General features: G+C 41.3%; 1 protein-coding gene across 9 annotated transcripts in view; it reads right to left on the bottom strand.

The window, feature by feature from the left end:
* The window catches only part of TNIP1 (TNFAIP3 interacting protein 1), a 96,904-nt gene that overhangs the window by 33,687 nt on the left and 51,170 nt on the right, over positions 1–12,047 (bottom strand). For 4 of the 9 annotated variants that reach the window (XM_083351292.1, XM_083351294.1, XM_083351297.1 and 1 more), the window contains exons 6-7: positions 5,816–6,022; positions 2,598–2,692 (exon numbers count right to left, since the gene is read on the bottom strand). In XM_083351292.1, the coding sequence (XP_083207418.1) occupies positions 2,598–2,692; positions 5,816–6,022 (302 nt within the window). Of the gene's footprint in view, positions 1–2,597; positions 2,696–5,815; positions 6,023–12,047 lie in introns of all 9 variants that reach the window. The other 5 variants (XR_014491023.1, XM_083351293.1, XM_083351296.1 and 2 more) reach the window with 2 other exon arrangements.

The raw sequence follows: 12,047 nt of genomic DNA, 5'->3' as shown, positions 1-12,047 counted from the left end.
GTCTGATCTAGCCCTATCTTCTTACTTTCTTGATATATGCTTATTTTTTCCCCTATGATGGAACATCTCCCCAAAATAGCACCATACTATTTGTTAGATTTCTATTCTGCATGGCCAAAAACATGCTCAAAATATCTATTAATGAGTCAGAGGGGGGGAGCCATAATTATCTTTCAGACACTATTTTTAAATGGAATGTTGTGATTTGGCTCCTCCCTCAGCAATTAAATGGTATTAATAGGGACAGTGGTGGGATTCAAATATGTGAACAACCGGTTCTCTGTGTGGATGCCACTTCTGAAAGCGCATTCTGGGCCTGGGTAACAAAAAATTAGCTACCGGTTCTTCCAAACTAGTGCAAACTGGCTTAATCCCACCACTGAATAGGGATCAACTTTATTAATCAGGAGCAATCCAACTTTTGAAAGAAGACACTTATGGAGGATATGAAATTTGCTAGTAAATTAACAAAAAGATTAGGATATATAACATCTATGTATGTGCACAAATACAATCAACCAGTATTTACGCTACTGGTCTAGTATTTATGATACTAGAGTTGTACTTTAACAGAGCTCAGCAGGAAATATTAAAGGTGTCAATTTTTTTATTTTTAAAATCTCTTTTTTCTGACCTTTGCCTATTTTTATTTTTGAGATGCTATCTAATTCTTCTCTCCCTCTGTATGTCCATGCATCCCTATAGATAGGTCAAGTAGGAAACTGCTCTTGAGTTATTTTTCTCAGTGGGCTGAACAACCAAATATCTTTCTTTTCAACTGTAGGGAAATTACTAGTCTATATAAGTACAGAATTAGTGGGGTTGTTCTTCAATATGAATTCTCCGTTTGTTTTCATCCTTGCTTGATTCTATGTAACCTGAAGAACAATTCTTACTGAATTAATCTATAACAATTCTATTATCGTCTAAAGAATAAAACAATACCCTCTCAATTTTTATTATAAAAAATAATCCCAGAAACATTGTTATGATTCTATATGTTATTTTAAACTACTGCTGGAAAGGCAGGATATAAATCTAAGAAAGAAAGAAAAATGAAATGAGATATATAATTCAACATATATGAATACCATATTGTGGATTTAACTGGTTTGAAACAGTTTGATTTTGATTTAGAAGCTGAGCTAGAACAAGTTGTCCATTCTTGTCCAAGCAGCTAATAGACTGCATTATAACATGAACAGAATCTATGGCAGAGCAAAATAATTCTCTTATCCCCTGCTTGAGAGCTATCTCAATCCTAGAACATAGGTTGCTCAGGAAGTGTAGAATTCATATTAGAACTAGGTATCAAGGGCACCATCTAATGGAGAATTAAACACATGGCTTTTTACAAAGCAGATCCAATTATCACCCCACAATTCTAGCTAAAAGATAAGTTTTGGACTGGAATAATCATGATATTGAGGACAGAGTATTCAGAAAAGCTTCACTTTTACTAGCTGAAGCCTGCAGGATACAAATGATATCTGTGGAACTAAAAACAAAGGACAGCAATATAGTCTCCATCAAAAGTAAGGAAGGCTCCCGATGCTCTGGATCAAGCTGTTTTAGTAATTCTCAAGCACATTCACAACTGTGAAAATAAACCTTGTGCCTCTGGTTCTAATTAGAATCTTTTAAAGAAGCGCAAATCGAAAATCCATTTTTTTCTGAGAGATCTCACAGATCTCATAATAAATCTTAGGAAAGGAAAGCCATTTCTTTTTGGTAAGGGAGCACATGTGAGCCAGTACCTAGCTTCATTGAGAAGGAAGAAAAATATTTCCCCATGAGCTATTCTGATCTTTCACAAAAAGTTCTGGATTAGGAAAGATTTTCTTAATCAAGTGAGATGCCCAATCCAAACAGGCCACTGCTACTGCTAGGCTCTTTTTCTTTGGGACTTGTGGGCATAGTTTTATGCTACCCTATGCAAGCTAAAGAGGGACACGGTGGCTCAGTGGGTTAGGACGCTGAGCTTGTCGATCAGCAGTTTGGTGGGTTGAATCCCGAGTGCCGCGTAGCAGAGTGAGCGCCTGTTACTTGTCCCAGCTTCTGCCAACCTAGCAGTTCGAAAGCACGTGAAAATGCAAGTAGAAAAATAGGGACCACTAAGGTGGGAAAGTAACAGCGTTCCGTGCGCCTTTGGTGTCTAGTCATGCCGGCCACATGACCACGGAGACGTCCTCGGACAAGCGCTGGCTCTTTGGCTTTGAAACAGAGATGAGCACCGGCCCCTAGAGTTGGAAACGACTAGCACGCATGTGCGGGGGAACCTTTACCTTTACCTTATGCAAGCTAAGTAAACAAGCATTCAAGAGGAAACCTCACAATTGTCTTCTAAACTTTAACTGTTTTTCTGGTCTTTCCCTCATTAAGTACATAAATGGTTTGGACCAATGTTTAGATTCATTCTGCGCCATGCAATGTATGGAAATTCCCTTATCACTCTCTAGGGCTTCCCACCATTGTAACTTTTTCTATAGAGTACTGGCCACATTGCTGCTCCTTCCTATCAGGTAGATTAAAGTAGATTAAAGAATAAAGTTGCTTGCTCACCAACATATTCCTTTCCCCTCCTGATGTTCACTCACCTTAGTTTCTCTGATATCTCGTTCCTTTGCTCTAGTTCCCTCTCCAACTTTGTCCTCAGCTCCTCATTTTCATTCCGTAATTGTTCACACAATGTCTGCTTGAAGGAAAAAGAGAAATTGAGAGAGATATATAGGAAAGAGAGAGAGAGAGAGAGAGAGAGAGAGAGAGAGAGAGAGAGAGAGAGACCTTTGCATTGTACCATATTTCTCAAGAGTCATTTGAATATTTGCTGAACCATATAGCAATAGCAATAGCACTTAGACTTATACATCACTTCATAGTTCTTTACAAAACTCTCTAAGCGGTTACAGAATCAGCATATTGCCCCCAACAATCTGGGTCATGATTTTATCAACCTCAGAAAGATGGAAGGACCCTTTGAATGCAACAAAATATCATTTTAATGTATGCCAATTAGTGTATATTCAAAGTGCATTCTATTCTATTCTATTCTATTCTATTCTATTCTATTCTATTCTATTCTATTCTATTCTATTCTATTCTATTCTATTCTATTCTATTCTATTCTATTCTATTCTATTCTATTCTAGGCTGAGTCAACCTTGAGCCAGTCAGGATCAAACTGCTGCCAGTTGACAGAATTAGCCTGCAATACTGCATTCTAACCACTGCGCCACCACATATATATTTCATCTATGGTTTTTATTTCATAAACAAAAACACTGCTCACAAAAATGGCCTTTTTCAATCTGCATCTATACATTTAATTTAAAACAGCAGTATAACATACTTAACAAAAACATAAATGGAATAAGCGCTTTAAATAATCAGAAAAATTACTAGATTGCAAAGATATGGTTAGTTAAAAATATCTCTGTGACACAATAAAGCATCCAAGGGCTGGAGAGAACAAAACTATTGAATCGTCTTACAATGAAATAGCCTCTTTGGAAAGAGGCTCACTTCACAGACGCACCAATGCTAAGAAATCTTAGTAGTCATGTATTGCACTGTAACATCAGAGCACGGAGGACAGATGTTCTAAAGTAGTATGGGGTAGGAGAGATATGGATTTGTTTAGGTCTGATGAAAACATTGAATGGTTTAAATATTTTCAAAAAGCTTCCAGCAAGAGGCTACCTGTCTATCTTTTAGTCTGAATTAAGCACAAATCTCACCACCTCTTTTTTTCAGATGTTGACACAAGTATCCAACTGGATTGTTTCAGTTCACTCCTCACCCCTAAGAAGTTCAAAATGGAACTGAGAAATAGTGAAGAGTTAAATTTCATTTACAGTAACTGATAGGAATTGGATCTTCTCAGTCCTAACTGGATACCATCACTAAATATTAAGGTTGTGCATACTTCAAAAATCCTGAAGTGCTTCAGATCTCATGAAAGCATGACATGTCTCTGTTACTCATGAAAGCAGCCAAACTTCTACATGAGGTTAATCTACTTTAAAGCAGGGGTCCACAACCCCCGGTCCGTGGACCAGTCCCAGGCCGCGGCACGCCAGCAACTGATCCGCAAGATGCAGGCAGCACCCAAAACCACACACCCTCTGGTCCGTGGAAAAACCTCTCTCCATGGAACCGTGGTTGGGGACCTCTGCTTTAAAGAATAGCATAGAAGTCTTGCATGTATGTATGTATGTTTATTTTTTTTTATCAAATGTTAAAATTTGAGAATCTAAAATCCCAAGCACTTCTTACAAATAATTATTGAAAGATACACTTTATACTATACTTGATCTTAATTAATCTTAAAGGGAATGTACTGAACTGTTAGGGACTGTTGTGATTGCAAATAAATGTATTTACAACTGTATACACTTTATGCTATATTGGTTGCCTCTAATATTATGAAAACCTTGGACAGGAAGAAAGAACAGGGTTCAACCCATCTCTGATAAGAGAAACGTTTTGTATTTGCCAGGATCCCAAATGGAATTCTATCCCTCCTGAATACACATAACTGTTTTTATAATGAGAGGGGAAAAAATCATTGACTTCAAAGGGATATGGTTTCTTCTGCCCTACTCTGGCCTAGCTCGTCCATTTCAACCCATATGGGCTAGTTATTGCTAAAGTAAGTGATATGAGCAAAACCATGTCAAAACAGCCCCAGAGAGAATTTCTCAGAAAAAAGGATAACCATCATTTCCAGAGGTGACACAATTGCTCCTGCACATTTTACTAATAGAAAGTGTATGTCACTGCCAAGGAAATATTCTTTCTCTTTTCATCCAAAGCTTTTATTGATCAGTTTGTACCTGGGGGGGGGGTTTCTGATGCTTTAAAGCAGGGGTGTCAAACTCAATTTCATTGAGGGCCGCATCAGCATTGCGGTTGCCCTCAAGGGGCCGGGTGGGCATGGCCAGGGTGGGCGTGGCCTACTGGGTGGGTGTGGCTAGAGTGTGTGTGGCCTACTGGGTGGGCGTGGCCAGCTCTGCATCGTTCACATCAAGGGTGCCTATGGGGGCCTGGGCAGGAGTGGGACAGATCTGAGGGTCTCTGGCAGAAGGAGGGTCTCTGGGCCAGGGCCAAGGCAGTGGGGGGCCATTCCCTCACTGTTTCCAGGATGGCTTCGCGGGCCGCATGAAACCACTTCGTGGGCCGGATCCGGCCCCCGGGCCTTGTGTTTGACATGTCTGCTTTAAAGATCTGCCTGACAAAGGCCACATCTTATATCCTTTGAAAATTTGGCATCCTTGTTGGAAACTGACACATAAGGAAAGAATGAACAAAGGAATACCTTTATGTTTCCTAAGTGGGGTCAGGGAGTCTTTAAATGACAGGTGATTATTTATGGCAGGAACTGCTTTAGGACAATGGAATGCCACCATGCATGACAAAGTGATTTTGAGTAGTCACAGAGTTTGCAAGAAAGTCTCTACCCAGCATGAGCTCATAAAAGGGGCATAGGCAAATGGAAATTTAAGCTTACTATAGGAGCAATAAAACTGGACCAAAAGGGTTTAACTCAATTGCCCAAAGATGAATGGGAGAGAGCAGTATTAAGGATGTCACAGAAATAAAAGAATGAGAGAAAAAAAGTAAAGGGCCATAACATGCACGATGAAACCAGTTGACCTGGGATGGTATAGCATGGTTGGGTGAACAGGAAATATTTTTACAAGATGACCTGTACCCCATCTGTTATGGCCAATCAGTGGGATTGGGGGGGAGGGAAAAAAACCACAAAGATGAGAAGTTGGGAATACAGAGAAGCAAATGAATTGTGCGCATCTACCAGCAGCCCTCTGACCTGAAGAATGGATGTCCTCTGCTCGTTCTTGTGCACTTTGGAGGCCAGGCGGTTAAACTCCAGAGCCATGCGCCCTAGATGGGCAAAAACCTGGGTTTTGTCAGACTCCTCAGCAAAAAGACTGAGCGTGTTCTCAAAGCGCTGAAGGTGGAGCATAAGGTTGGTGTCCTCGTTCACAAGCGGCTCTAAGTCCTGCAGAAAATGATCCAAAGTAGAAAATGGTATCAGAAAAGCATTTGCTCATATATATATTTTACTTCAAATGAGACCTGGAAAATTCGTCAAATGTGATTGCCTGATGTCACTCCATTCTGCACTTTCAAAAAAGCCATTTCTGTTTGTTTGTGGTGGGAAGGCACCTGAAAAAGATTTATGCTACACAGGCAGATGGAAGAACAGATCTTCTGCCTCTTGTAGCTTTTGTATGAGAAATCTTCTCGACCACTCTGAGAGACAGCTGCTTTTTGCCCCTTAAGGTCCTATTCGCTTAAGTGGAGATAAGAAAACTGTCCCATTTGGGGATTGCTCTGGAGAATACACAGTGTTTTATAAAGTAAATTCTATACGAGGGATAAATCTATCAAATCTATTGTACCCCTTTCCAAATTGTCTCTTTCCCCATGAAATAGAATCCCCAACACATAGAACAGGACTTTTCAACCAGTGGTACGGGTACCACCTGTGTTACATTGGCACCTGGCAGGTGGTACGCGACCATCCTAGAAAAGTGGTAGTGGGGGAGGGGCATGAGCTGAACCAGTGGCCGCACCGAACGAGCCTGAGCAAGAGATGGCTGGAGCTGCAGGGCTGCCAGGGCTCAGGGGAAGCACCAGGATCAGCGCTTCTTCGGGGCTGTCAGGGCTCAGCGGAAGCGCCAGGATCAGCACCAGGCTCCAGCTGGAGCTCAGTGCTGATTCCAAGATTTATGCTGAGCCCAGAAGAAGCGCCGATCAGCTGGAATGTTGAGCATCTCCAGAGTCTTGTGATTTACATTCAGATGCTTGGCAACTGATTCATATTTATGACGGTCACAGTATCCCAGGGTCATGTGAAGTGACCAAAGCCTGCTGCAATCATCCAGCAGACGGGGGGGGGGGAGGGGGGAATAAAAACCAAACACCCCACCCCCCACCCCCACTGCCAATCCTCAACAGAAATGCTCACAACAATGAAAACCTCGGACAGGAGGAAGAGTGCTGCCGGACAGGCAGGCAGGTGTCTTGCTCGGCTGTGGCTTGGGGGGCACTTTTTTTAGTGCCATTGTAACTCCAAACAGTCACTAAGCGAACTGTTGTAGGTCGAGGACTACCTGTACCTCATCACTTTTTTGCTTTTTTTTTTGGGTCATCAAGTTTTTGACACCTTGCTAGGTGACTGGTGGTTGCCTGACAGATGTTGACCCATATCCTAAAAGTGGTACAATGGGTGAAAAGGTTGAAAAGCCCTGACACAGAACATACTCCAGACCCTTCTGACTCCTCCTTTCTCCTATCTTCAACCTTTACAATAATTCAGTTTAAGAGATGGTGTGTGTGTGGGGGGGGGGGTTCTCTTTAAAAAAAGAGGGATTTTTCTCTTAAAACTGGACTACGAATCCAAGGCTAGCATTTATTTCCCTCTTCAGTGAAGATGTGTATCCGGGTGGATGTTGTGATTCAGTGGGATGGTATTTACCCTTGTCAGTAATATTGTGTTTCCAAAACGACTCATTGCAGAGTTTTTACCTCTTTTTCTCCTTTATGATTTCCCTGTTCCTGCTTTCCCAATTTCCCATGCATATAAGTTAGTATTTACTTTCCGTATACAATTTTTTTTAAAACTCAAGAAGCTGGCAGACATACCGCTATTGAACATTGCAAGGTTTTTCTTGTTCCATAAAAGAACATTCAGTTTACAGATTCCCAATCAACCAATCTAGGTTAAGTTTCTACAGTCGCCACAGGGGCCAAAACCTATCAGTTCAGGATTGAGTAGAAGTTGAACTGGACATTTAAGGATTATTGTTCCTTGGAATTCCCACTGTTCTGCGGGGTGTCGTTAGGACATATTTTGGTTGTCATTTGTGACTGAGCTATCCAGAGCTTGGTTTCAAAACTGGTTTGCAAGACCAATGCCAAAAAAACCTTTTCCCCTTCTCATTGAGCAACTATAATCCATTCCCCATGTAGGATTTTTTATGGGCAGACTGTATTGTGTTTTTTTTATGGGCAGACTGTATTGTGACGTGAATCACAGATTGCTTATTCTAAAATTAAGCATGTTGTGTACTCCTAGAAAGCTTAACTCTGACTGCATGCTGCTGGAAGGCTAAACTTTGCCTCTGCAAATTTTCTGAAGAGCCACGGGGAAAGTAGCAATAAAAGAGCCTAAAATGACCTCTGCTCCAAATTACATTTCCAGATAAGATTCCCTGCAGCCTCAGACCTGATCAAAGGAATTCGGCGAGCTCACACAAAGCTAAAAGTGGGAAAGGAGACAACTGCTCGCCCCTGACTTGTAACTCCCTACTCCTCACCTCTCAAGTTCCCATGTCGAAGTGGGAGGGCAAAGGCAGGACACTAATTGCATTTGCTTGAATGGAGACAAAAGCCACTGCATAACCAGCCAGAGCTTCCTTTTTCAGAGCAATCCCCTTCTGATAAAAATGTCCACAGTAGAGATTTTCCCTATGCAAACAAAGGATATGGAGGATTTTGGAACAAGATTTCCAGCTAAGGTTACCACTTTCCAGTCAAGGTAAAAGCACAAAGCAAAACATACAAAACCATTTAAAAAAAATCCTTAACTGCATGGCAGAAAAGACTCACTTGCTAGAAACCCCCAAGTGACATTGCTTCACCAATGGGACTGGAGCGTGCCCACTCTGCTGAAATGGGCCGAAACCATCAGGGATCAAAAGGCAGCCAACCACTGCTTTCAACTGCATCCAGAAGCCTACTTCACCGCTATTTCCACTCTACTGGATGAACCTTCCACATCTTCTGGGCCAACGTTTCTTCTTTCCCATCTTAAGAACGCTTTTTCCTACCTTCTGCTCCCCAGTCTCAAAAATCTCATTTTGCGCTTGCATTAGCAACTGAAATTTTCATCCCAACATTGCAAGCGGTCCGTTCCTCAGACATATCCTGAACTTACCTCCTTAATTTCAGGAAGCTGGCCAAGCCTTTGCTACTGGAAGCTACAGTTCACTCTTCAGAGTTTTGAGCACATGGAACAGACCCTTTGCTCAACAGCAAGCACAGCCAGCTAGGATTGCCACCTCACAGGCAGCCCATGCGAAAGGAATCTTTGAAAGTGAAAGGCAGGGAAGTACTACCTTTTGCTCAGCACCTACAGCCGACTCACAATCTCCTCCCCTTCCAGAGGCTGCCCCAATGAACTTGGTTCAGGAAAAATAAAATCCAGTCTTGCAAGAGACTTTGCCCATTTTCTCTTGCAAATGATTCATGAGGAAAAGACCTCAAGAAATAACTGTAACCTGTATGTCCATCTTCAGCCTAAGGTCTTTATTGCCTTGTAAGTCAGAATATGAGGGACTTTCAAGGGACTTAACTATACTCAAGGTAGATCCTCATTAGAATTTATCTACTTCTTCCTGGCCAGCTTTTCCCAAACTCTTGCCCCTCAAGATGTGGCAGACTATCACTTCTGTAATTTGCCACTATGGCAAATAACCAACTATTATATGTAAGAAACAAATATGTTAACTTAGGGGTTTTTTTCAGGATGAGATGAGGGAAATTACAGATGTAATTGTAAGCGCCAATGGGTCTTTTTCTCCCAAACGTCATAGCTACACCACACAGCAACAAAAAGAGTATTTAGGCACTCTGTTGCTAGGGAAATGGAAGGCTTTGCCATTTTTATATCATTGCCTAGCACTTGGTAAGTGTTTTATTACAGATGGTTTTGATGGTTTTAGCCTGTGAGTTTCCAGAAATACCAAGCTAAAAGCCCAGGTCTTTCTCCACTTTACCTTTAATTATGGAACCAACATGCTTTTCTATGGAGACCCCAGGCCATTGGGGTCTTCAGCTCATCTCCAGTACATGAGTGAAAGAGGCTCAAATAATTTTTAGCTGTACCAGTGTTAAAGTAAACTTCTCCCTATTATTCCAAGAATGCCAATGACTCCTTAAAGCTATATGCAAAACCTATCAAGTTTTGTCATCTAGTAACACAAAAAGGAGTAATTATAGAAGGGCCGTGCAGGCCAGCAACGTGTATCCCAGTATTATTTGTGCTGATTTAAAAACAGAGAGAACTTTCCTAGGGTCTGGGAAGATGCTTCGACTGATATGCTGATATATTAATATAAAGGAATTGGGTACATCTAGTCTAGTCAAACAAAGGACCAGGAGTGATATGATAGCAATATCCCAAGATTTGAGGGGCTGCCACAAAGAAGAGGGGTTCAACTTATTTTCCAAAGCACCAGAAGGCAAGATAAGAAACAATGGATGGAAACTAATCAAAGAGAGAAGCAACCTGGAACTAAGGAGAAACTTAGTGACAGTGGAATGGCTTGTCTTCAGAGGTTGTGGGTGCTCCATCACTGGAGGTTTTTGAAAAGAGACTAGACAGCCTCTTGTCTGAAATGGTATATGGTCTCCTGCTTAAGTAAGGGGTAAAATACCTTCAAGGTCCCTTCCAAGTCTGTTATATTCAGATGAGAATTTCCTAGGATGTGTATGCACAATTAATTTCAACCAAGTTTGTTGAGTGCTGTCCCAAGTAACCCTTGTGAGATGGGCAGTTAATATAAATTTGATTAGTAAATAAATAAAGCTCCAGCCCCCTTCAAGCAACAACATACTTCCCCTTTAGGCACTTATTGTAGTAATCCTTTGCATTGGCCAATGCCCTAGGAAACAAAAAGTTTTTTAAAAAAATAATTTTTGAAAGAATCTAAAAGGATATTTTTTCACCTCTTCTAAAGCTCCTGTATTTCCCACTTGAACTATTCACATACATTTCCAAACATATCATCATTAAAAATCTAATGCAGTTTTTAAAAGTTGCATTGGTATCTAATCTTACTTCCTGTTCCAGAATCAAGGAGTTCCTTTTCTAAAATGTCAGAATGGTGAAATATTTACTCATGAGAACTCAAGTGTGATTTAAAATACATGTTGTAGATGTGTGTGTGTGTGTGTGTGTGTGTGTGTGTGTCCTCACGTATACACTATGTAGCTATGCATAAACTGTCTCTGCTTGCTTTATGGGATTATGTAACATAAGGGTGGATCATAACATTCCTGGGTCACTATTAAGGTTGTTGTTAGAGTAATTAATCATAATTGTTTGTCATAATTAATAGAGCTATGTGTTTGCCTGGCATTTATTATGTGTTTGCCTCTGGATCAGGAGCTGTGCAGTCATTGCCAAATGTCCAGCTAAGGGCCAGTGTGCTTAACATAACTGAGAAGTATCTGATAAAAATTGCTTTGCCTATTTCTACCCAAGCCAACAGTTTATGCAGCCAAAGACAACATCAGCATGTTTGGAAATGCAATCTCCCGATTATGTCTGACAGGCCTATGGTAGCTATTTCCCCCACTTAGTAACTCCAGAGTTGATGTCTTGCCTGTTCCACACCACTCCAGATTTTGAAAAAGTGGGTATAAAAGTGTTTTATTTTAATATTAATATAGTTGCTACTTTAAACCTTCTGCATGACTAGCCTCGCCCATGCTGGTGGGTAGCAACGCATGAAGAGACCTGCTCTGTCTCAGCTTTTTTTTTTTTAAACTGGCCTAGGAGTTCCCCCTTCCTCTGCGTAGGAGCCCTTGAAAGCACACAAACAATACCAAGTTCTCACCTTGGAGAACAAAAATGAGACTTCTGGCAGGATAAAGAACCAGTTGCTGTTAAGAGCTTTCTTTTCCACGGAAGGCCCAGTTTTAAACTGGAACAATATAGCTGAGAAAAGGGAAACTAGACCCCCTAAACAAGATGCATTTATTTTATCATGTAAGCATCAGAAGATTTGTTAGGATTTGGGGCGGGGGGGGGCGGTGGAGTGGGGTTTTTGCTTGTATCCTGATTACTGCTTGGGGGAAGAAAAACCCTTTTGTTTATGCACAGGACTGAGATCCAGCAGAGGGGCTGGGCTGCTGAAATCTTGCTGGTGGCTTCCTCCTCTGATCATCTGTTCCTCGATTGTTCCAGAGGAATCCTGTGCCTTCCCACGTGCAGGAGGAGGCTATGATCGCGC

The sequence above is a fragment of the Vipera ursinii genome (assembly GCF_947247035.1).
Source record: "Vipera ursinii genome assembly, chromosome: 2".
NCBI lineage: Eukaryota > Metazoa > Chordata > Lepidosauria > Squamata > Viperidae > Vipera > Vipera ursinii.
The sequence above is the reverse complement of the archived record's forward strand: the minus strand, read 5'-3'. Positions and strand labels throughout refer to the sequence as shown.